Genomic DNA, 24,042 nt, shown 5'->3' with positions numbered 1-24,042 from the left:
GGGGGGTTGGGGAGGTGGAGAAACATCCTTCCCCCTCCTCCATGCCTCTGAGATTCCCAGTTCTTTGGCTGTAGTGATGTAATCATATCTATGACATCATTCTACCCGGAGTTCCGGGAAGGGGGACCCCGTGGCTAGGAGGGGAGACAAGGCTGTTGTTTGAGGTGGTTGTGGGGCAGGTGGTAGTTTGGGAATCTCATAGTTCTCACTGGTTTTTGAAATGGTAGCCTTGCCATTTTATTTTTTGGTTAATCTTATTTTTATTTTTTCTTTCTTGTTTTATCTACAGGGTCACTCTGTCACCCAGGCTGGAGTGCAGTGGCACCATCATAGCTCACTGCAGCCTCGAACTCCTGGGCTCAAGGGATCGTCCTGCCTCAGCCTCTCGAGTAGCTGGGACTACAGGTGTGTGCCACCATGCATGGCTAATTTTCCTATTTTTTGTAGATATGGAGTCTTGCTATGTTGCCCAGGCTGGTCTCAAACTCCTGGGCTCAGGTGATCCTCCCATCTCAGCCTCCCAAAGTGCTGGGATTACAGATGTGAGCCATCATGCCCAGCCACCACTTTTTTTTATAGGAAATGACAAAACACAACAAACAAACAACAAGACTCCAATATTCCTGACACATAGGGAATGCCTGTTATCATTCCAGGGGTTTACACCCTTTCCCCTTTGCAAAATGATACACTCATTAAGTCATTCAACAAACTTTTATTGGCTGAGCCAGACATTGTGGTCAATTGTTGTAGTAGCCATAGGAAACCGAGTATTATCTGCTCCATTAACAGATGATGAAGAAGAGACCCAGGGAATGAGACCAAAGTATTTTCTGTCCTATCAGATGGTTCCCCAAACTGGCACGTGCACCTACCTCTCAGGTTTGCACGTTGGTTTGGGGTTCTACACAATCATTTTCATTTTAATGGTTGTACATTTATATCAGTGTGTATTAGAAAAAATATATAATAGATATGGAAAAGACACGAAATCTGGTGTGTATTGAAGATGCTCAGAGAGCATTGCGTGTTCAGTCTGAACAGTGACACTGTCAGAAAGCACCATCTCCCTGTGTGATTGACATTTCTCTTTATATAAGCCTGTGTCTCCCCCATTGGAAGTCCCTCCACGGTAAGACTTTGTCTCAGTGAGTTTTGTGCCCACCAATGTCTGCCTGACCTGGTTTCCTATGGCTACTATAACAATTGACCACAATGTCTGGCTCAGACAATAAAAGTTTGTTCAATGACTTAATGATCTCTAAGAGTACAAGAGTATATCATTTTGCAAAAGGGAAACCCAGGCCCTTTGCACCCTAGCTGTTATTCTCGGTGCCTGATTTGCACATGAGCTGGTGCCTAAGGGGAAGGGCTATTGAAGGTTCTAGAAAGTACCCATTCTCCAGATTGACAGGCCTCATTCATTGACCTTGCTGTGTCTTACTTTATTTTATGTGATAGCTTTTGTGGGCATCAAACATCTTGTCTTCCTAACTGATTTGTGAGCTTTTTACTGACATGCCTGGAATAGTTTCTTATTCATGCTTTGAAATTATTAACCTGAGCAAATTTGAGACATTTTTGACTTTCTCCAGATGGCTTAGCGAATCCTAGGCCTGAATCAATAGCCCTTCAAGGTCTTGTCTGCAAGCAAAGCTAGACATTTCTTACTCTGTTTCTTAACTGTGTTACTTAACTGTCCAAGGTGCCTGGGCAGTGGCCCAAATCAAGTGTCCACGAACGACGCATTCCCTCTTTCGGCCACGTTGACCTTTGCAACAGCAGGCACAAATGGACAATGTGCACTTATAGAAATAGGTCAAGTCCCTGTGGCAGGTGTTCTTAACTTTGGAAGAATTCAGCCACTTCACAGACTCAGGTGGGCCTGCTTCATTCCTGCCTACACCTGTGGCATTATTGCTCCATGGCTGACGGCTGAAAGACCAGAACTGTGTTCAGTACCCTTGACCAGGGCCTGAAGTTGCAAACAGTTAACAGCAACACCTGAACTTCATGGAACAGAATGTGTCAGTTATCTGTGGCTGCTGTAACAAAAGACCACAAACTCGGTGGCTTGAAATAAAACATATTTTTTTATCTTACAGTTCTGGAGGTCAGAAGTCTCAAACGGGTTTTAGGAGCTAAAAAAATCAAGATGTTGTTCTAGGAAAGAATCCATTCCTGGCCTTTTTTAACCTCCAGAGGCTGCCCTCATTCCTGCCTTCTTGACCTGCTCATTCTAACCCTTGCAGCTGTTGTCACACCTTCCTGTCTCCCTCTGCCACTTATCAGGACCCTTGTAATATTGGGCCCACTTGGGCCACCCGGGATAATTTCCCCATTTCCTTTAGCTGTGTAAGGTACTATAATCATAGATTCCGGGGATTAGGGCAAGGACATCTTTGGGGGTGGGTGTTTCACGATTCTGTCTACCCCATCAGGAAATAGCAGAAGCAGCAGTGACCAGATAGAACAGAGTGCTACAGAAGCCTTGTAAAAGTCTACTGGGAACTCACGCTTTTCTGCTTACAGCTCTGGAGAGAAAGGCCAAAGTCCTCCTGGTGGCCTTCAAGGTATTACATGTCACCCCTCTGACCTCATCCCCTCCTCCCTCCCTTGCTCCGTCTGCCCAGCCGTACCAGCCCCTTCCGGCTCCCCGGACACCTCTCTATGCCGTTTCCGGCCTTTGAGATTGCCCTTCCCTCCTAGACCCCAATGTCCTTGGAGTGTCATCTCCCATCTCAGGTCAAATGTCATCTTTTTCAAGAGGCCCACTACATTCACCGGAACCAGAATATCTTCTCTCCCCGCCCCCCACGTGGCCGCTGGTCACTGTTCAGCCTTCATTGACTCTCCTACCAGGAATTATCTGAAATTACTTGCCGTATTTATTCATTTCTTGCCTGGATCCCCCAGATAAGAATTTACCCTCCCGGAGACCACCAACCGGGTCTGATTTGCTCTCTGTTGGGCCCCCCCCAGCTCTGAGCACCCTGTCCAGCTGCTTTGTAGGTGCCCAGCACGGGTCATTTGTGTGCCCGCCAAGACTGGCCAGAGTGGAACAGAGTGGAGGGGGGAGGGCAGCCCTGCCCGCCTGGACAGCTCTGGACAGCTCGGAGAAGGCGGGAAAACGAGGCGGGAAAAACCAGCAAACAAGCCCTGCGGGTGGGTAGGGTGGGGAGCGCTGTCGGGCCCTGAAGCTAGGCAGTGGGGCTTGGCGGAATCAGGCTAGCCATGGGGGTGCAGGTGGTATGGTAGGGGCCCCCCACATTCTCTCGCAGTATTGAGACATTGATTCCGGCCTTCTTAGCCTAAGTGGTCAGTGCGTGCCCGTGGAGAGGGGGGACTGCGAGCGGACTTAAGAGCTCAGGGGATCTCTAGCCTAGCCTGGAGGTCCCTAGGGCCCCTAGGGGGCACACACGTGGGGGGACCCACGTCCTGCCACGCAGCCCCCCTGCAGGCTGGGCGCGCCCGGCAAAGCGCACAGGGCTGGGCGGGGCCCCGGCCCGCGGGGCGGAGGACCGGTGGACAGAGGCGGGGGCGTCCCCCACCCTCTTTCTCTCTTCCCGCCACTGCGCGGGCCAATCAGGAGCCAGACGCCCGCCCCCGGGCCAGCCTCCCACGGCCCCGCAACTCCCAAATGCCGAGTTTTCGCGGGAAAGAAATCAGAGCAGCTGGCAGCGCGGCGGGTAGCACAGCCGACCCGGCGCTCGGCTCGCACCGCATCCGCGCGGGGTCCGAGCCACGAACGCGGCTCCGTCGTCACCCCCGGCCGGGCCAGGCGCGCAGGCAGGCGAGCGGATCGCGGCGGCTGGAGAGGTGAGCGGCGGGCAGGGCCGGCTGCCAGCCGGGACCGGGCGCCTCGGGTGCGGGGACTCTGCCAAACTTCCCCGAGCGGGCTCGGGATGCGCTGCCGGGCACCGGCGCACGCCTACCCCACACACGCGACCGGGACCCGGGGCCTCTCCCTCCGCCGGCCCTTAGGAGTTGTCCCGGCCCGGGCACTGCGGCTGTAGCCGCTGCAACCGCGACGTCCCGAGGAGCCCCGCGGGGGTCGGGCGGGCTGAGTGGGGGAGGGCCCGGCGAGCCGCGGGGGAGGATGTCAGGCTCCGCGCCTGCGCGCGGGGCGCCCCGCGATTCAATTGTCGCGCCCGAGCCCGATTTCGCGCGCCCTGAGTTCCGCGGGCGCGTCTTGGCCAATGGGGAGCGAGCGGGGCGGGGCGGTAGGCCGCGGCGGAGCCAATAAGAGGCGGCTCAAGTGAAGGGGGCGGGACTTGGCGAGTGGGGGGGCCGTCGGCCGGTCCCGGCGGTGGGGTGGGCGTGGGCTGGCTGGCCGCGACCCGCGCGGGCTGGTGGGAGTGCGGGAGGTACCCCGGGGGCGGGGGTCGGGGGTCCGGGAAGCACTGGCCGCCCGGGGGTGAGGGCCCGAGGTGAGTCGCTCGGCGCGCGCGCGGGGATGGCCGGGACGGGGCGGCCGGTTGCCATGGCCACCGCGGGGCGGGCCCAGTCACGCACGCGCGCGGGGGGCGGTGGGGAGGGGGGGTCCCCGTGAGTACCGAGGGGTCCCGGGGCTCGCGGGTCTCGGGTGGGGTCTTTCCTCTCAGTCGCACTTGGTTGAGTTCTCCTGGGACTTTTTAAGTTCCGGCCGGCGCCGGACTTTTGGGATTCCCTCTTCCGTCAATATGAATCCGAGGAATGAATGAATGAATGAACGAATGAACGAAGCAACTTGGCCACTCCCAGGGTGGCTGCACAATCTCAGCCGAGGCCTCCTTCCTCTGGTCGCTGGTGTTTTCCTCTGTGAATGGGGGGTGGGTTGGTTGCACTGCGTGGTCTGAGTCCCTTTTGCTCCCCCTCGGTTCCTGTCCTCTTCAGTCCTCAACATTTGCTAGTCATTAATGCATTAAGTCCTTAATTGACTCTGCCTGGCCCTGGGCAGGGCCTGGCAGTATATGGGGGATCAGGAGGCTGAAAGGGTGTTCTGGGAGTTTCCTGCTGTCCACAGACTGGACAAAAGCAACCAGACCCCACTGTGGGGTGCCATGGCCTGGTGGCCCAGGCACAACTGACCTTGGGCTCGCACTGTCTCTTCCCACAGCGTCGGCACCATGTGGATCCAGGTGCGGACCATGGACGGGACAATGACCCGCACGGTGAACTGGCTGTCCAGGCTGACCAAGGTGGAAGAACTGCGCAGGAAGATCCAGGAGCTGTTCCACGTGGAGCCGGGCCTGCAGAGGCTGTTCTACAGGGGCAAGCAGGTAAACCCGCCCTGCAGGCTGCCTGCCCGCCCCGCACCTTTGTTCTTGCCTGGTCCAGGCACCGCGCCTGGGCAGCAGCCACCAGCAGAAACATTCTCCTCCCCCCCTCCTCGTCCATCCGGCTTCACGTGTCCCGGAAGGAGAAGTCCACAGAAACCTCAGATGCCTGCGAGAGGAAGGAACAAAGGCGGGACCTGCAGATCGACACCCCGGGGCAGGCAGCTGGCACTTGAAAATCTGTAGTGTCTGGGCTTTTAAACTTTTTATTTTTTTAAAGCCCCTGCCCCCTCCAAAACAATTTCTAGAGAAAGAAGTTGGAGGTGGCCGACAGAGGGCTGAGGAATTTCGCAGAAGGGCCTAGTTCGGATCATCATGCGATAGGACAGGGAGGGCCGGTTTTTCTTTAAAACGCACACTGATGGCCCACAGCCTGTGCTCGTTAAACGTAAACGTCGGGAGTCTGTTTTGTAGAAATTTGGATTAGCTGTGAATACAGTCTGGAGATGGTGTTTGCAAATTGGGAATTCCTGACACTCTGGGCCTGCCCTCCTGTGGCTGCCCGGGATGCGGGGAGGAAATGTGGTCTCGGAGAGGGTCTGCTTGCCTCTTTCTCAGCCCCTCGTAGCGTTTAAAATGGCCACCTGGGCTTTCGCAGCTGCGCACATTTGGGATGTGTTCTCCATTGGCACCTGGGGGCTTCTGTTGTTGGCATCGTTGGGACGGTGGGACGTCCTGGGAGTGGGATTTCCCAGCGGGCTAAGATGGTTGAGATCAAAGGTGTGGCTCCCGTCTGCTGGGGTTGGTTGGACTGTGGGGACAGGGCCACAGAGACTCCTGAAACTGGATTAAAAGTCGTCAATTGGGCTGCGTGTGCCCGACTTTGTTGTTGTCGAATCTTGAACTGGGTACTGCTGCCATCTGGTGTCTAGATTGAAAAACAAATGCTCTGGGCTTGGCCAGGTTTTTTGGGGGCTGGGAGGAAGGATCCCGCCTGCTTACTCGAGATGAGACCTGATGATTAATTTCTCAGGCTCTTGGCGCCCTGGGAGACCTTTCTTAGTCTCCTTCCCGTAAAAGACCGATGACTTGAGTCTTAAGAATCCGAGTTAACCCGCCCTGTCCCCGGGAGAAGCAGATCTGCAGGACTTGGGGACTTGCCGGGGCCGCCGTGGGTGTGTGGAGCAGAGGCAAGGCTGCGATCTCAGCGGACTTCCACTGGGTCTTTCTCCCTCTCTCTCCAACGGTGGCTTCCAGACTGATCTTGACTTTGCCAGTCTTTGTTCAGCCTTCATTTCACACAGTTTCTGAAAACCTGCATGTATCTGCTAAGTTCATGGCACAGCTCACAGGTGGGCTGGACTCTCACCCTTTCATATTCACGGGAGGGAATATTACCGGGTGCCCACTGCATGCCCGCCACTGAGTTAGCATTTTAATTTTTGTATTTCAAACATGGCAGGGAAGTTGAAAGAGCCATGAAACACCTAAACCCACCACCCATTTAAACTTTACTGTTGACATTTTGCTGTATTAGGTTTGTCACATGGATCTAGCTTTCTATTCATCCACCAATCGCAGTTTCTTGGAATGCATTGCAAAGTTCGTTGCAGACGGATGCCCATCCATGTCACCCATAACTACATCAGCACGTGCATTTTTGACTAGAGTTCAGTATGTGTGGTTTTATTTGTTTTTTTTAAGTTAAAAATTTGTATATGGTAAAACACATAGCTGTTAAGCAGACCATCTGGAGAATTTTGACAAATGTGTACATCCATATATCCCAAACCCCTGTGTCCTTTCACTTGTAACATATTTAATCCATACAAAAGTCCTTGTCTGTAAGTTGAAAATGTGGTAATGACAGGAAGGCTTATGTCAGGCACATCGTGCTTTTGATTGACAGGACGTCAGCAATGGGGCACTCACCCGACTGGGAGGGGAGCTGGGAGTTGAACCCAGGATTTTGGTTTCCAAGACTGAGCTCTTCTCACAGTGCAGCTTTGGTAGTTATGAAAAGATCTTCATAACTGTCCCTTATGTTCCCCTTCCTCCCCCCGTGGTCATTCCCCACGCGGCAGCTGCATAAGGAACGTGTAGTTGTTTCTGTTTTCTGGGCCTTAGCGAGGTGACGCCATTTCCCCAGTCGCACGGTTAGGAAGTGGCCTGGCCACACACGGGGGTGGGGGGTGGGGACAGACACAGGGCGGCACCTCACAGCGTGTGAAGTCTGCATGCTCACTAGGCTGATCGCGATAGAAAGCAACTCCATTTTCCAGGGGGTGCAAGTGGGCTTTTGTCTTTACAGAATGTTCTAGCGTGTTCACAATCCTTGTTTCTTTAAAGAGGGGGAAGAAAATGGCCCAAGGTCTGCAGCGAGGTGGATTGAGACCACGAGGCAGAGCAAAGTCGGGCCTGCCTTCGGGATATTGCATCTGGGCTGAATAAGGCGGCGGTTATTGCACTTGATTGTCGGAAATTCGGGGAACCCAGTGGCGGGGACTTTGGCAGGCCCAGCCGGGGCAGGGGAGAACCATCTGCAGCTTTCATTCTTTTCTGACTGTTCATAAAAATAACAATAGCTGTGTTTTGAGGCACCTTTAGCATGCTCAGGTCAAGATGTTCTGCACTTTTCCTTTCCACGTCTCTGGCTGGCAACACACTCGCTCTCCAGTGCTTGTTTTTCAAACAGGGCTAATTGTGGCCCCGCCACGTTGCACCGTGGTGGGAATTCAGTGAGGCCGGGGACGCGGAGGGCTGAGCCCACCCCTGGCTCACAGTAAAAGTGCAATAAATAAACTAGCTCGGGGGGTCTCCCCTTCTGCTCTGCGGATGTTTGAGACCAGATGTTTGAGGTCGGATCGTTCTCTGGGGTGGGGTGTCCTGGGCACTGCAGGTGCTGAGCAGTGACCCTGCCGCCACCTACTCTATGCCAGGAACTCCTTCAAGCTGTGACACCTACTGTCTCCAGTGTCCCCGTGTCCTTAGGGGGCAGAGTCAGCCGTTGAGAACTACTAACTTAGTAGATCATTTAGGAAAATAGCTACATTGGCCAGGCCTGTTGCAGAAGCTGAGTTAAGGTCAGGCTGATACATCAGTCGAAAGGGTGGTACAGGAATGGCCTTGCAAGGGCCACTTGTCACAGTGCTGCACCAGGTGTCCCCACTGGACAGCCCCCTTGCAGAGACCAGAGGCTTGTCCCTCAGGCTGCACAAAAGGGGGGTCCCCACCACCAGCACCCCCACTCACCTTGTTCAGCCTTCCCCCGGTGCACTCCCGGCCGAAGGACACATCCTCTGAGCCCGGCGTCAGCTGACTTGCTGTAGAGGGTCCCATAGTAAGTTTTGTGGCCTTGTGGGCCAGTCTGTTGGGGGCTTCTCAACTCCGCTGTTGTGACCCCAAAGCATCCATAGACAATCTGTAAATGGATGGGCGTGGTCGTGTCCCAATAAAATTCCATAAAAACAAATGCAGGCCAGAATCGTCCCACCACGGCTGCAGTTTGTCAGCCAGACCCTGTGCTGAGATCCAGCTCCCATCGGTGTGTTCAGGTCTTACCGCCGGCATAGCCTTGCTGTGGAATGTGTTGGAACAGGTCCCCCAGGGCGCTGCGTCGGGAGAGTTTTCCTAGATCAGAGGTTGCGTTCTCAAACTGTTTCGTCTCAGGACCCCTCTCTGGCCTCTGAAGTGATTGAGGATTCTGAAGAGCTTTTGTCTAAGTGGATTCCCTCTGTCAGATGTTAGTGTGTTGGAGACTGAAGGCTGAGAATGGTTTAGAGCACAAGAACACACGTGTGCGTCTTTAGGCGACAGCATGGTGGTGCTGTCCCTACTCACGCAGCCTCCGAATATCCCTGTCCCTTGTGAGACCACAAGAGTGAAAATGGGCAGTGACAGACACCTTGGTATCACAACAGCCGCACTGACCTCCAAAGTGCTGCTCTGGGGCGAATCCTCAGCTGTGGCCCGGGCAGGTCAGAGGGCAGAGTTCACTTGTCACTAGTGATCCATCCGCTCTGTCCACGGTGTCCTGGGGCGTGACGAGAGGGGTCGTGCCTGTCTTCGAGGTGCTGTCTGCTATGCCGCCGCCTCCCCATGTGTGTCCTGTGTCCCCTCTGCCGTGTCTGGGATCCTGCCTCGTAAATCTTCATGTCTTCCGTCTCTGGCCGCCCGTCTGTCCTGCGTGCACTGGGGGTTGCTGCAGAAGCCTGGAGCTGTTCCCCGCCGGGCTGAGACCGCCGGGCTGAGACCGCACGGTGAGGGCCGAGGCTGCCTCCCCAGGAAGGCAGAGCGACGTCTCACTTCCTTTCCCTCCCCCGGGTCTGGCCGCCAGGCCCCGCACATGCTCTGTTCTCTCTCCCCTGCAGCCGAGGGGTCCCTGTTGGTGTGAGGCTCACACGGTCCTTGTTGTGCCCCTGCAGTCTGATTTCTGTCCCTGAAATCTCTGTCTCTGAACCACTTGCCAAGCTTGCTGGCATTTAGTTCCTGCTCTGTTGTGCTTCTGGGTGGCATTTGACACCCTGAAAAATAACCCCTGAACTATGGCTCAAGAAGGTAGAAAGTGGGTAGAAACACTGGGTGTGGTGAGCTTTTATCCTAAAGTTTCAAAAGTGACATATTTCGTTGTCCAACTGTGTCCGTATGTATTTAGCTTTTACACAATGCCTGTGGTATGGAATCCCAAATGTCCAAAAAGCAAGGAGCAAATGTCCCCCCAGCCTTGGCACTCAGTGCCCCCGAAGCAGTAACCTGCCTCCTTCCAGAGGTGTTTGGATGTATTTGTGCACGTTCCCTATGTTTTTATTACAGATAAGAGCATGCCATGTTCGTGCCTTTCTTTGCCCTGAACTTTTCATTTAATAGCTCTGTGATGGTTCCACGTCAGTGCCATAGCTGCTTTGTTCTTGTGGTGGCTAATAGACCTCTTGTTTGGATACATTGTAATTTATTTACCTACTTACTTATTTTCTTGAGACAGGGTCTTGCTCTGTTGCCCCGGCTGGAGTGCTGGTGTCATCGTAGCTCACTGCAGCCTCCAACACCTGATTAACCAGTTTATTTAATATTGCTGGGCCTTTTGGTTGTTCCTGGCTTTTTTTCCTCCCCTAGTAAGTTCAAGGTTGTGGTGTACACCCTTGCTACACATGTCTTTGTGCGTATGATTGAGTGCGGTGACAGGCTGCCTTCCTTGGAGTGCAGTTGGGTCAGAGGTTGAGTAGGTACCTTTTAATTTTTGATGATTTTTTTCCTACCAGCAAGGGCAGGGGCTGCTAGATGGATTTTAGATTAAACCACTCCTTCTACCGGGCACAGTGATAGCACTTGAGTTAGGGCCACGGTGATACCATTTAATAGAACGTTTCACTTTACTGGGTTTAGTGACTTAAAAACTTTCCCATCATGGAAATTTGTAATCATTTTAATCATCAGCCAAGAATAAAGGGTATAACGGAGCTCTGCACCCATCACCCTCTACAATAGTCCCCAGCTGGGCCTGATACTTGTTTTCTGCCCTGCTCACTTAGCTCTACCCTACTGGATTGGTGTTTTTTTTGTTTTTTTTTTTAGACAGAGTCTCACTCTGTTGCCCGGGCTAGAGTGCCATGGCATCAGCCTAGCCCACAGTAGCCTCACACTCCTGGGCTCAGGCAATCCTCCTGCCTCAGCCTCCCGAGTAGCTGGGACTACAGGCATGCGCCACCATGCCCAGCTAATTTTTTCTATATATTTTTAATTGTCCAGGTAATTTCTTTCTATTTTTAGTAGAGACAGGGTCTCACTCTTGCTCAGGCTGGTCTCGAACTCCTGACCTCAAGCAATCCTCCCGCCTCTTGCCTGGGCCTCCTGCCTGGGCCTCCTGCCTGGGCCTCCCGGAGTGCTAGGATTACAGGCGTGAGCCACACCCAGCCAGGATTGTTTTTTTTTAAAGAGACAGGGTCTTACTCTGTCACCCAAGCTGGAGTGCAGTGGCATCATTATAGCTCCCTGCAGCCACCGACTCCTGGGCTCAAGCCATCTTCTTGCCTCAGCTTTCCCAGTAGCTGGGACTACAGGCATGCGCTAATTTATTTATTTTTTTGTAGAGACAGGGTCTCTTTCTTTCTCAGGCTGGTCTTTAACTCCTGGCCTGAAGTGATCCTCCCACCTCAGCCCCCCAAAGTGCTGGGGTCAGGTTTCAAATTTTTTTTCTTAAATACTCAGTTGGTACCAAAGGTTTATTTTATTTTATTTTTATTTATTTATTTGTTTTTGAGACAGAGTCTCACTCTGTTGCCCAGGCTAGAGTGCCATGGCATCAGCCTAGCTCACAGCAACCTCAAACTCCTGGGCTCAAGCGATCCTCCTGCCTCAGCCTCCCGAGTAGCTGGGACTACAGGCATGTGCCACCATGCCCAGCTAATTTTTTCTATATATTTTTAGTTGGCCAGCTAATTTCTTTCTATTTTTAGTAGAGATGGGGTCTCGCTCTTGCTTAGGCCGGTCTCGAACTTCTGAGCTCAAACGATCCACCTGCCTCAATCTCCCAGAGTGCTAGGATTACAGGTGCGAGCCACCCCGCCAGGCCTATTTTATTTTTTCTAATATGAAGCAGGTAGTGAGATTCAATTTTCTTTCTTTCTTTTTTGTTTTTTCTTTTTTTTTTTTTTTTTTGAGACAGGGCCTCATTCTGTCACCCAGGCTGGAGTGCAGTGGTGTCATTGTAGCTCACTGTAGCCTCCAACTCCGGGGCTTAAGTGGTCCTTCTGAGTAGCTGGGACTATAGGCGTACACCACCACGCCTGGCTGATTTTTCTACTTTTAGTAGAGACATGGTCTCAAAGTCCTGACCCCAAATGATTCTCCCGCCTCGGCCTCCCAGGATGCTGGGATTCCCTTCGTGAGCCCCTGCGCCCGGCCCCCAAAGGTTTAATTTTTAACATTAGAAACCCTAAAATAAGGTGTGACTTTTCTGTGCTTTGGCTTTTTTTTTTTTTTTAGCTTTCATTATCATCATTAGCCTGAGGCTGGGATTTTTAGGGCCTCAGTCACAGACCCAGACTGGAAACGGGCTACTGGGAGAGTCAGAGCCTAGCTTTCCCTCCTGTGGTTCCTGAACATCTGTGCACAGCTTTTGGGCAAGCTCCACAGGGGAGGTGGCACTGACCACACACCTCGCTGTCACAAAAGGTTGTGCAAGCTTCTTCCTGCTTGCTTTGGGGCCCTTCTGGAAAGTTCTAGAAGCAACACCAGGAGGCAACCTAACCGGCCCATGAGTTGTGTTCTGGAGGTGGAGCTCCCTGCCCACGCCCCGCCCTGTTTGTGTCCCTGTCGTTGGCACCTTTGTACCAGGAGACACGTCCTGCTGCCTGACAGGGCCCTGGCCCAGCAGGGCCCAGCAAGCGGCTCCTCTCTCAGTGGTTGCTGGTGAGGCTTGGCCAAGGCCTCAGCTCGGATCCTCCCCGCTGCCCCAGAATACAGCCCTCACCCTCCACGTCCACATCCTGGTCTCTGTCCCAGGCAGGCAGGACGGGATCTGACCACGTGGCTTCCTCCTGGCTTTGTTCCATTTTTCCCGCCACCTCCCGCTGTCCAGGTCACTTGGTTTGTGGCACCTCCCCCAGCCACCCTGCTGGCCTGCCCGTCCTCCCGACCTGCTCTCTGCTCCCCTCCTCTGTAATCTGCCGCATTTCCTCGTCAGGGTGCGGGGAGGCCCCTCTACTGTGTTGTGTGTGGCTGTCATGTGCGGCTGCGTGACGTTCCCTGGTGCAGATGAGCCGCCGCATGCTTGTTCCTTCTCCGCTGGCCAGCTCTCAGGTGGTTTGCAATGTTTTGCCACCAAGTGATGCTGCTACGAACATACGACGAGCACCTGTGTACGTGTCCCTTGGACACACATGGGGGGGCCTGTCTAGCTCAGCGGTTCTCACTGGGGACATCTGTGGTTGTCACAATCGGGGAGGGTTCCTCCGGGCGCAGAGTGGGTGAAGGCCAGGGACGCTGCTCAGCACCTGCAGTGCCCAGGGCCTGTCCCTGAGCGTCAGCAGTGGCCGGCGGGGTGTCCGAGCTGTGGAAGCGCCGGGCCCCAGGGCTCGAATGTCCTGGTCGTCATTTAAGTGCTGTTTGGCTTGTGCCCTGCTGGTTCCCCATCTGTTACACAGAGCGCACTTATCTTCCCCCCTTGTCTAAATTAAAAAACTTTATTTCTTAGAGCCGTTTAAGTTCGTAGCAAAAGTGAACAGGAGGTACAAAGTGTCCCACACATCCCCTGTCCCCACAGCGGGGCACTGGTTACGGCAGATGAACCTCTGTAGACGCATAAGCATCACTCAGTCCACGGTTCACACCGGGGGCCGCTCTTGGTGTTGCGTGTTCTGTGGTTTGGACACGTACATGACATGTGTCTGCCGTGGTGGTTTCCTACAGCCCGGCCCGCCACCCTCAAAGTCCCCTGCGCTCCACCTGCTCCTCCCTCCCTGCCCCCAGCCTCCAGCTACCACTGATCTTTTACTGTCTCCACAGTTTTTGCCTTTTCCAGAATGTCCCATAGTTGGAACGTACAGTGTGTGGCCTTTTCCAATGGGCTACTTCATTTTTTTGACAGCGTCATTGGGATATAGTCTATATACTGTTCAATTCAACCATTTAAAAGTAGAGTTCAATGATTTTAGGTACCTTTAAGAGTTGTGCAGCCATCATTGTAGTTGATTTTAGAACATTTCATCACATCTAGAGGAAATCCTGCACCCCCAGCCAACACCCTCAAATTCCCCCACCCCCAGCCCCTGGCACCCACGAATCCACTTCCTATCTCTGGATCTGCCTGTTCTGAATGTTTCGTTTCTTTCTTTTTTTTTTTTGAGACAGAGTCTCACTCTGTTGCCCAAGCTAGAGTGAGTGCTGTGGCGTCAGCCTAGCTCACAGCAACCTCAAGCTGTTCAAGCTGAGTCCGAGTAGCTGGGACTACAGGCATGTGCCACCATGACCGGCTAATTTTTCTATATATATTTTTAGCTGTCCAAATCATTTCTTTCTATTTTTAGTAGAGACAAGGTCTCGCTCTTGCTCAGGCTGGTCTCGAACTTCTGAGCTCAAACAATCCACCCGCCTCAGCCTCCCAGAGTGCTAGGATTACAGGCATGAGCCACCGCGCCCGGCCTGAATGTTTCATGTAACTGGAGTCATGTGGCCTGTGTCAGAGCCTCGTCCGTTTTCATGGCTGAGTGATATTCCACGTGTGGGTGGACCACGTTGTTTTTATCTATCCATCTGTTGGTGGACACTGGGCTGTTTGCAACCTCTGACTGTGCTGAACGAAGCTGTGTGAACACGCGGGTATAGGTTGACATGCCTTATCATTCCTGTCCGTGTCACCTCTGCCTGGTGTCAGAGTTGGTCCCGTGTTGAGGGACTGTGCTGTGCTTTCGCTGGGCACCTGGGCAGTGCTGGGCACGTGACGGACACTCATGGCCGGCTGGGTGAGCAGGTGGGGGAAGCAGTTGTCAGTGGGCCCTCCATATCCGGGGTGGGCTTCTGGGCAGCCCCTGGAACCCCTGCAGCTGTATGTAGGGTGGACACGTGCTCAAGAGCATTTTCCTGATAGCTGGGCATGGTGGCCACACCTGTAGTCCCAGCCACTCGGGAGGCTGAGGTGGCAGGAGGATCACCTTACCCAGGAATTGGGCAGGGGTAGGGAAGGGGAAGAGGCATTTTTCTGGAGAAGAAGGGCCATCCTCCTTCAGGTTCTCCTGTGATGGATAAAGTGTAAAAGCCCCCTGCAGGGAGGGACCGTGGACCCTGGGGCTCACTTTGACCCCAGGTGCTATTTGCATGGCAGGCCACCAGGCCCGAGGACACCAGCGGGTAGGAAGAGTTGGGTGGGAGGGAGGAGAGAGCTGCCCCTTGTGTATCTCTTGCCCTCTCTCCTCTCCTTCCGTAGGGCGATTCTGGCCCCATGGGACACTGGGCAATGTCTGGGGACATTTGTGGTTGTCATGACAGGGGGCTGCTGCTGTCACAGAGTGGATAGTGGCTGGGGACACTGCTCAGCACCCTGCAGGGCCCAGGGCGGCCCCACCTGAGAGAGCGGGGGCCCCACCCAGCCCCAGTGTCCATAGTGCAGAAGGGGAGGCCCCCCTTAGGGGCATGTGATGAGCCACAGGGGAAGGGGGTCTCTGTTGGGTGTTGGAGAGCTGAGGGGCAGTTTCTATCAAAAGAAACCCACCCCCCAGCCTCTTGTAGCATCCGAATGCAGCCCAGGTGACGAGCTGCTTCAAGCACAGCTGCTGCATCAGACGACCAGGGGCTCAGACAGTTGCAATGTGCTGGTGGCAGGTGCCTCTGCCCCCACCGTAAACCCAGGGGGTTAGGATAAGGCCTCAGAGAGAGGGGTGGGGCAACGGCAGCAGAAGCTGCCCTGGCAGATAAGGTTTGAGCCCCTGGGAGGAATCGGGGACACTGGGGTGTTCCGTGTGGGGCAGGTCTCTCCCCCCACCCGGCACTGGGGACATTGGGACTGGATCCTTCTCTGGGGAGGGGCCGTCCTGGGCACTGCATGGTGCTGAGCAGTGTCCCTGGCCTCGCCCACTCTATGCCAGGAGCTCCCCCTATCCCCTGAGTTATGGAGGGAGTGTCCCCAGAAATTGCCTAATGTCCCCTGGGAGGTAGGATCAGCCCTGGCTGAGAACCAGTGATAGAGGGTGACGTGTTCACTGTAGCTGTGAGCTACAGCTGCTGTGATCATAAAGTACTAGGAAGATCCCCTGAAACCCCACGAGTGTCCACAGCACAGCGGGGTGATGATGGTGCATGTGCTTACAGGAACACTGGGCACGTGCCGCCAGCCGCCCTCACTGAGGGGGCCCGGGGACCCTGAAGGAAGGGCTGAGGGTGCTGTGGGTCTGACACCCCCGGCTTTGGGGTCCTTCAGTCTGATCTACATCACACCGTGCGTGAGGGTGGGAACATGGGGGCTTTTCTCGTGGCCAGCCTGGCACCTGGGGACCCAAACTCAAATATGGAGGACGAACGGCCTTTGTCCTGGGTGTCCCTGCAGATGGAGGACGGCCACAGTCTCTTCGACTACAATGTCCGCCTGAACGACACCATCCAGCTCCTGGTCCGCCAGAGCCTCGTGCTGCCCCCCGCCGCTGTCAAGGAGAGGGACCCCGAGCTCTCCGACACGGATTCCGGCTGCTGCCTAGCCCAGAGCGAGTCGGACAAGTCCTCGACCCACAGCGAGGCGGCCGCCGAGATGGACAGCAAAGTGGGCCTGGCGGACGAGGCCTCGTGGGTCGAGACCGGACAGGGTCTGTACAAGGTGAGGCCCTGGGGTCCAACATCGTCCCTGCCTCGTGGGGCCTCCACACACTCAGGGCCATGAGGAGTACACCCCATGCCCCTCGTCGTTGCTGGTCCCTGGCCGCACTACTTGGACTTTGTTGAGAGCAGGCAGCCCCCTCCCTGGCTCTGTCCACCTCGTGCTGCCCCCCACTGCCTCTGTCCCGTGGTGGAAATGACCAGGGGGTGGTTTCCTGTGTGTTCCTGGTAGGGAACATATGATTCTCCAGGATTCATTTGTGACGCTCTAGAGTGGAGTCCTCTGTTGGGGCCTGCAGGTGTCTTCTCTGTGGCCCTTGCAGTGACTGGAATTTCTGAATTTGCTGCCACCGTCTAAGATTAGGAAGTGGCTGGGCATGGTGGCTCACACCTGTAGTCCCAGCACTTTGGGAGGCCGAGACCTGAGGATCGCTTGAAGCCAGGAGTTGGAGGCTGCAGTGAGCTGTGATCGTGCCACTGCACTCTAGCCTGGGTGACAGAGCGAGAACCCCGTCTCTTAAAAAGAAATTTCACAGATCTAGATTTCCAACTTCTCTTGACAGACGAGCAGTTCTGGTCTCCCTGGGCCGCACAGCAGCTATGGCTAGGGTGTGGCAGCAGGGACTCCTGTTGAGATAATCCCTGCATCCTCTGCTCCCCATGGTCTTTGTCTGGGGCAATTCTGCCTTTTTGGGGGACACAGCGATGTCTGGGGACAACTGCAGTAGTCATTACTTGGGGGGTGCTTCTGGCACGGAGTGGGTGGAGGCCAGGGATGCTGCTCAGCACCTGCAGGGTCCAGGATGGCCCCTCCTGGGGAACGATCCAGCCCAAGAGTCACTCGTGCTGCAGCGGCTGAACCCCGTTACAGTGTCTGAGTTCACTGCCCAGTTCCAAAGCACCCAGCGCTCTTGGAACCAGGACAGGCTCTCGCTGGTGTCCCGTCCCTGGGTCGGGATGAGAACTTCCTTGTTCCTCGCAGGTCAATGAGTACGTGGATGCTCGGGACACGAACATGGGGGCGTGGTTCGAGGCGCAGGTGGTCAGGGTGACACAGAAGGCCCCTTCCCAGGACGAGCCCTGCTGCTCCACCTCGGCGCTGGAAGATGATGTCATTTATCACGTGAAATACGACGAGTGAGTGTGGTGGCAGGTGGGCAGGTGGTGTGGGAGCTTGGGCTCTTTGGGGCATGTCAGCGTTGGCCACCTGTCCTCAAGCTGGACCTTGGTACTGTCTTGGGATGGTGATTAGGATCTGGGGGGCCCCTGTCCTTGTGTTCCCTAACAACACACAAGGCCACCTACTTGGGGACCAGCCAGGCTGGCCCCTCCTTGGGTCGTCTTGAAGATCTCAGCTCATCTCAGTCCAGCCAAATTGCCGCGCTCCCCCACCCCAGATCTATTTCATTCATGCCGCTTGTTTGCGTGTGGAACCATCTTTCATGTTTGTTTCTCTTCCCTGCCTGGAACGTAAAGCTCCATTTCCAGTGTGTGTATTTATTGAGCACTTACTGTGTGCCCAGCCCTGTGCCGGGCACGGGGCGGGGGATACACATTGGTGAACACAGGTGGCGTCTGTGCAGGCTGGTGTAATAATATACCGCAGACCTCGCGGCTCAAACAACAGACACTGACTTTCTCAGGGTTCTGGAGGCTGAAGTCCAAGGGAAAGGGGTATGGTCGGGGAGGGTCATGGGGAGGGCTCTCTTCCTGGCTTGCACGCGGCTGCCTTCTCGCTGTGTCCTCACATGGTCTGTCCTCTGCTCTGGTGATCTCTTCCTGTAGGGACACCGGTCCTATCACATTAGGGTCCCATGCTTGTGACCTCAGTTAACCTTCATTACCTCCCTCAGTGTCCTTTCTCCGATACAGTCACATTGTGGGTTAGGGCTTCAACATAGGAACTTCGAGGGGGACACGATTTAGTCCATGACAGAGGGCAAAGCCTGCCTGCCACACATTGTAGGGGGCACAGAGGTTTTACCTGGTTCCATGCGGGGTCCCTTCTGCTCAACAGTTTCTAGCACATATTAGCTCTGTTAAAATTATTGGAGAAATTGGATTGTGTGAATCACAGACAGAAGATTCACATCCTCTTGGTTGGGGGGTCTCAAATTGCAGCCCTAGGACCTAATGTGGCCCACCGCCTGTTTTTGTAAATAAAGTTTTATCGAAACCGTCAGCGCCCATCGGTTCCATGCAGTGTCTATGGTGGCTGTCCTGTTATGCCCTATGGCAGGGCGTAGCCAAAAATACTTACCATCCGGCCCTTTGTAGAAAAAGGTTGACCCCTGTTCTTGGTGGTTTATGAGAAAGTAATGAGTCCCAGGCCGTAGAGCTAGCAGAATAGATTTGGGGTTTGCCCTCTCACTTGAGGCTAAATTCTGGAACATTCTATTTTGTGCCTTTTCTTGTGGCTATTGGCATATTCCTGTATATCTAGAATAATGACTTTCCATTATATTCCAATATCTCTTCTGTTGTATTTATATAAAATAACATATGTTCCATTACAAAAATCACTTTCAACACTCATATGTTGAAACTGTATTTTGTTTGTTCTCCTGAACTTTGCTTCCCCAGTTCCTAGGGCTGCCGTAACAAAGTACCACAAGCTGACTGGCTAATAATGACTGAAATGTGTCCTCTCTCAGTTCTGGCGGCTGGAAGTCCAAGGTCAAGGTGTCGGCAGGGCCAGGCTCTAGGGGAGGGCTCTCCTTTGCCTTTCCCGGCTTTGGGTGGCGGCCGGCAAGCCTTGGTGTTCCCAGGCATTTGCCTTCATCTTTGTGTGACATTCTCCCCTATGTGTCTCTTTTCCTATTCTAAAGACATCAGTCCTGTCGGATTAGGGCCCACCCTACTGCAGTGTGACCTCATCCTAACATGGTTACATCTGCTAAGATCCTGTCTCCAAAAAAAGGTCCTATTCACAGGTACCAGAGATTAGGACTTCAGGATCTTTTTGGGGGGACATGCCCCAAGCTATAACACCTGTAACTGGAGTGTGTCTTACATATGTGTGTTTTTAGCACTAACAGGCAAGGCCGTGGAGGAGGGGACTCTGCACACACTAGGGTGTGTGGCCGCCTCGGCCTCTATTACCTGTTGAGGGGATAAAGTGTGACGTGACCTTGGGCTCTAATGATGGGCTTTTTCTCCCAGCTACCCGGAGAACGGTGTGGTCCAGATGAACTCCAGGGACGTCCGCGCCCGCGCCCGCACCATCATCAAGTGGCAGGACCTGGAGGTGGGCCAGGTGGTCATGCTCAACTACAACCCCGACAACCCCAAGGAGCGGGGCTTCTGGTACGACGCGGAGATCACCAGGAAGCGCGAGACCAGGACGCTGCGGGAGCTGTATGCCAACGTCATGCTGGGGTGAGCCATGTGCCCTCCCTCCTCTGGGGCCTCTGGACCTGGCCAGCCCTCGGCCTCTGCCTGGCCTCCAAACTTGGGAAACAGGTGACGCATTTAGACAGGTCGGAACTCGGAAGGCGCCCTAGACCACACGGTGAACGTTCTCGCTTCTCTGCCCGGGTCACCCTGTCTCCGCCTCTGGAGACAGCACTGTCCCCAGTGCCTGCCAGGGTGTTCTGTGCACACGCAGGGCAGCGGAACACTTGGGGCCGTTCTCTGCCTTAGTCAGCAAGCTGCCGTCCCCAGGCCAGATCTGGCCCCCTGCCTGCTGTGACAGACAAAGTTTTATTGGGACACAGATGCCCGTTTGTTTACCTGTTACTGGCTGCTTTTGTGCTCCAAGGGCAGAATCTAGTCGCTGCAGCAGAGACTTGTGACCTGCCGAGCTGGAAATACTCACCGTCTGGCCCTGGGCAGATTCCCGTCCTGCCTCTCTTCTTCTATTGCGTTATTTTTTTGTGGTGAGACATATGCAATGGGAAATTGACTGTTGTAACTTTTAAGTGCACAGCTAAGCGGCATCAAGCACACTCGCGTTGCTGTGCAGCCGTCACCACCCTCCATCTCTAGAACGTTCTCATCTTCCCAAACTGACACTCTGTCCCCGTGAAACACTCGCTCCCTGCCCCCTCCCCAGCCCCTGGCACCCACCGTCCTACTTCCTGTCTCTGTGGATCTGATGACTCCAGGGACCTCCTGTGAGTGGAATCACACAGAATGTTCCCTTCTGTGTCTGGCGTCTCTCACTGAGCACCAAGTCCTCAAGTTCCATCCACGCTGCAGCCTGTGTCAGAGCCTCGTCCCTTTTTAAGGCTGAATCATTTTCTGTTGTATATATATATGTTGTATGTGCACACGAATGTCTGAGGAACAATGTCCCAAGCCGATTTACAGCAAGTGCAAAGGCCCCGGGGCAGGGCCGTTTTTGGTGCATCTGTGGCCCATCAGAGGGAGCCCATGGGCTGGAGGGAAGGGCAGGAGGGAGCGTGGAGGCCGTGGAAGCTGCCCTGAGTAGGGTGTGCAGGGCATGGCTAGGACGCCATATGGAATTGGTGTTATCTAGTAGGGGCAGTTTTGAGCCCAGGAGTGATACACTTTGAGCTATGATTAAGGTTGGCCTTGGCTGCCTGGCAGGGAGTGGACTGCAGGGGCTATGTGGCAGCTGTGAGATGGGGGAAGACTGCTGTGGTCACTGGGGGACAAGGTCTTGGAGCTCGTGTCATGTAGTAATGTCCCCGATGGCCCTCCGGGGTGGCAGAGGGCTTGCCTGGTCCCTAACTGTGTCAATGCAGGACCCTCAGAGGCTTGGCTGCCTCCTCCAGGAATTGGCCTGGCCCAGCACTCGGGGCATCCTGGGTGCCGTCCTCCCTGCACGGGTGAGGCCAGTGCTGCGTCAGGGCCCCGACTGGCAAGTGCACTTGCCGCCTGAGTCTGTCACTGGCCACGGCGTGCCTGTACAGGGGCGGTCCAATCAGGGTGGCTGACTTCTCCTGCACAGGGCCAGATTGTAAATATTTTATCTTTGCGGGCCAGACGGGCTCTATTGATACTACCCAACCCTGCGGGACATGAAGGGTGTGGCTGTGTGCCACTGAAACTTTGTTAATTAAAAACAGTCGGCACTATTTGTAGGCCCCTAGTCTGAGTGTTCTAAGTACTTAGCACCCTGATGCACTGCTTTTAGCTGCATTGTTTAGCATTCAGAAAGGCCTACGGGTATGAGTGTGTGTGTGTATGTCCGTAGCTTGGACGGAAAAGCATGTTTTTGAGCCACTGCGTTACTGTGAGAAAGGTGGAAGGTGCCACTGAATAAGGGAACCGGGCAGAGTATGTCGCGCCCGAGGCGATGCGATGTTAGTGACCTGCCTCTCTCCCTCACGGAAGAGAATCCTTTCCTGTTCCCCTTGGAGGCCAAGGAACAGGAGGGTGCTGAAAATATTCTAGAATTGATTATGGTGATGGTTGCACAATACTGAATGTACCAGAAACCTGTGAATTCTGTGCTGTAACCGGGTGAATCGTTTGGTTTATAAATTATCTGTCCACAAAGCTGTGGCTTTTTTATATTTTTATTTATTTATTTTTTTAAAGAAAACAGCACAAAGTTAAAAACTCCCAAGCCTCCCTTGGGATCTTGCTTTGATCTTTTTAGCCTGAAGAGGAACCGGAAGGTAGGAACGAGGCTGGCCGTTCCTCCTCCTGTCTTCTGTGGGGTCACCTTTGCCACGTGTTCGGTAACAGCATTTTGAAAACGGTCTGTGCTCAGCGATCAGAACAGCCCAGAAAAAGCTCACCTGCTTCCAAAAGACCGATTGAGGTGGAGCACTTCCGAGTGTCCTGTTTCAGACCCCTGTCCCGTGCAAGCGAGGGCGCAGCAGCCTGCTCTGCCGGGACTCAGGCCTCTGAAGGCGTCGGCATTGATGTTCCCAAGGCTGAGCACGAGGGGGGCGGGCCTGGGCCTGGTTAGATGGCAGAGGTTCCGTTTGCACTTGTGCCCCTGCTGCGAGACTTTGGGTAAACCACTGCCCCACTCTGGCCCCACAGTCCCAATTGTATAGTCAGGCCGGCCAGGACCCACTCCCACGCGCTCCCTGGCATCAGGGACGGAGATGACAAGACTCTTCGTGGCAGCAGCTGCCACTGCTTTTGGCTCATTGGTGCGAGGGGAATCAGCCTGAGATTGCTGGGCCTTCGATTTTCTGAGAAACAAACACTGGGCACAGGGCCCGGCACCTGGTTACCTCGTGCCACCCTCCCTGAGGTCCTCAGGTGCACAAAGGGCAGCTGCCCCCGCGCTGGCAAGGGCCGGGGACCTGGCTCGGGCTACCTGGCTCTGGTGTCCACTCCCTTCCCGCTGTGCCTCCCGCATCCCCCAGAGGGCTCAGGACACGCATGAGAATGAATAGAAGAACCCAGAAAGCCCCAGGCACGAGCTCGCCAAGCACCTGAGTTTCCTCTTGTGACAGTCTGTGTGCATTTGATTTGGATAGCAGTTTGCCTCCTCTGGGAGGGGGACCAAGGGGCAGGCAGCAGGAAGGAGAGCTGCTTCTCACCGCTGGGTGTCACCGTCTCTCTCTGCACTCCTGGAACCTTGTTTTTTTTTGGAGACGGAGTTTTGCTCTTGCTCAGGCTGGAGTGCAGTGGCATCATCATAGCTCACTGCAGCCTCCAACTCCCGGTCTCAAGCGATCCTCTTGCCTCAGCCTCTGGAGTAGCTGAGACTACAGGCGTGTGCCACCACGCCTGGCTAATTTTTTTCTATTTTTAGTAGAGATGGGATCTCGCTTTTGCTCAGGCTGGTCTCCAACACCTGAGCTCAAGCGATCCTCCCACCTTGGCCTCCCAGAGTGCTGGGATTAGAGGCCTGAGCCACTATCTGGCCTGAAATTCTGCCTTCTGTGTTGTTTTCCATTTGTGTCTGATTTAGCAGGACTTTAACCCACTAGGGGAATAGCTGAGCTTCTGCACAAGGCCCCGGGAAGCCTCCTGTCAGACGTAACTAGAACCAGCAGTGTTCACGTGCTTCGAGTAAATTTAAGGGGCAGGCTCCTCTCTGAGGTGCCTCAGTGGGGTTGGGCAGCCAGAATGCTCTAACCCGCTCGTCTCTCACAGGGATGATTCTCTCAATGACTGTCGCATCGTCTTTGTGGACGAAGTCTTCAAGATTGAGTACCCAGGAGAAGGGAGCCCCATGGTTGAGAACCCGACGAGACGTGAGTTCTGAGCCCGCCTCCTCCTGTCTCCCATGGCGGGTGCGGGGCGCGGGGGCTCCCGTCCCGTCTCCGGCCTGGCTGGGCCCCCGTCCTGTCCCCGGCCTGGCCGGGCCCCGCCGGCGCTGACCCGCCCTCCGTGCGCAGGGAAGAGCGGGCCCTCCTGCAAGCACTGCAAGGACGACATGAGCAAGCTGTGCCGGGTCTGCGCCTGCCACGTGTGCGGGGGCCGGGAGGACCCTGACAAGCAGCTCATGTGCGACGAGTGTGACATGGCCTTCCACATCTACTGCCTCTGCCCGCCCCTCAGCAGTGTCCCCAGCGAGGATGAGTGGTGAGTGGGGCCTTGTCGCCTCTGG

At 54.7% G+C, this 24,042-nt stretch overlaps 1 protein-coding gene across 1 annotated transcript in view; it reads left to right on the top strand.

The window, feature by feature from the left end:
• Positions 1-5,108: 5,108 nt before the first annotated feature.
• UHRF1 (ubiquitin like with PHD and ring finger domains 1) overlaps positions 5,109-24,042 on the top strand; it is a 32,581-nt gene continuing 13,647 nt past the window's right edge. Inside the window, exons 1-6 of the mRNA XM_069497135.1 lie at positions 5,109-5,261; positions 16,294-16,557; positions 17,539-17,693; positions 19,719-19,934; positions 23,586-23,686; positions 23,831-24,017. Of these exons, the coding sequence (XP_069353236.1) occupies positions 5,109-5,261; positions 16,294-16,557; positions 17,539-17,693; positions 19,719-19,934; positions 23,586-23,686; positions 23,831-24,017 (1,076 nt within the window). The remainder of the gene's footprint in view (positions 5,262-16,293; positions 16,558-17,538; positions 17,694-19,718; positions 19,935-23,585; positions 23,687-23,830; positions 24,018-24,042) is intronic.

This window comes from Eulemur rufifrons, chromosome 2 (assembly GCF_041146395.1).
Source record: "Eulemur rufifrons isolate Redbay chromosome 2, OSU_ERuf_1, whole genome shotgun sequence".
Classification (NCBI taxonomy): domain Eukaryota; kingdom Metazoa; phylum Chordata; class Mammalia; order Primates; family Lemuridae; genus Eulemur; species Eulemur rufifrons.
The sequence above is the reverse complement of the archived record's forward strand: the minus strand, read 5'-3'. Positions and strand labels throughout refer to the sequence as shown.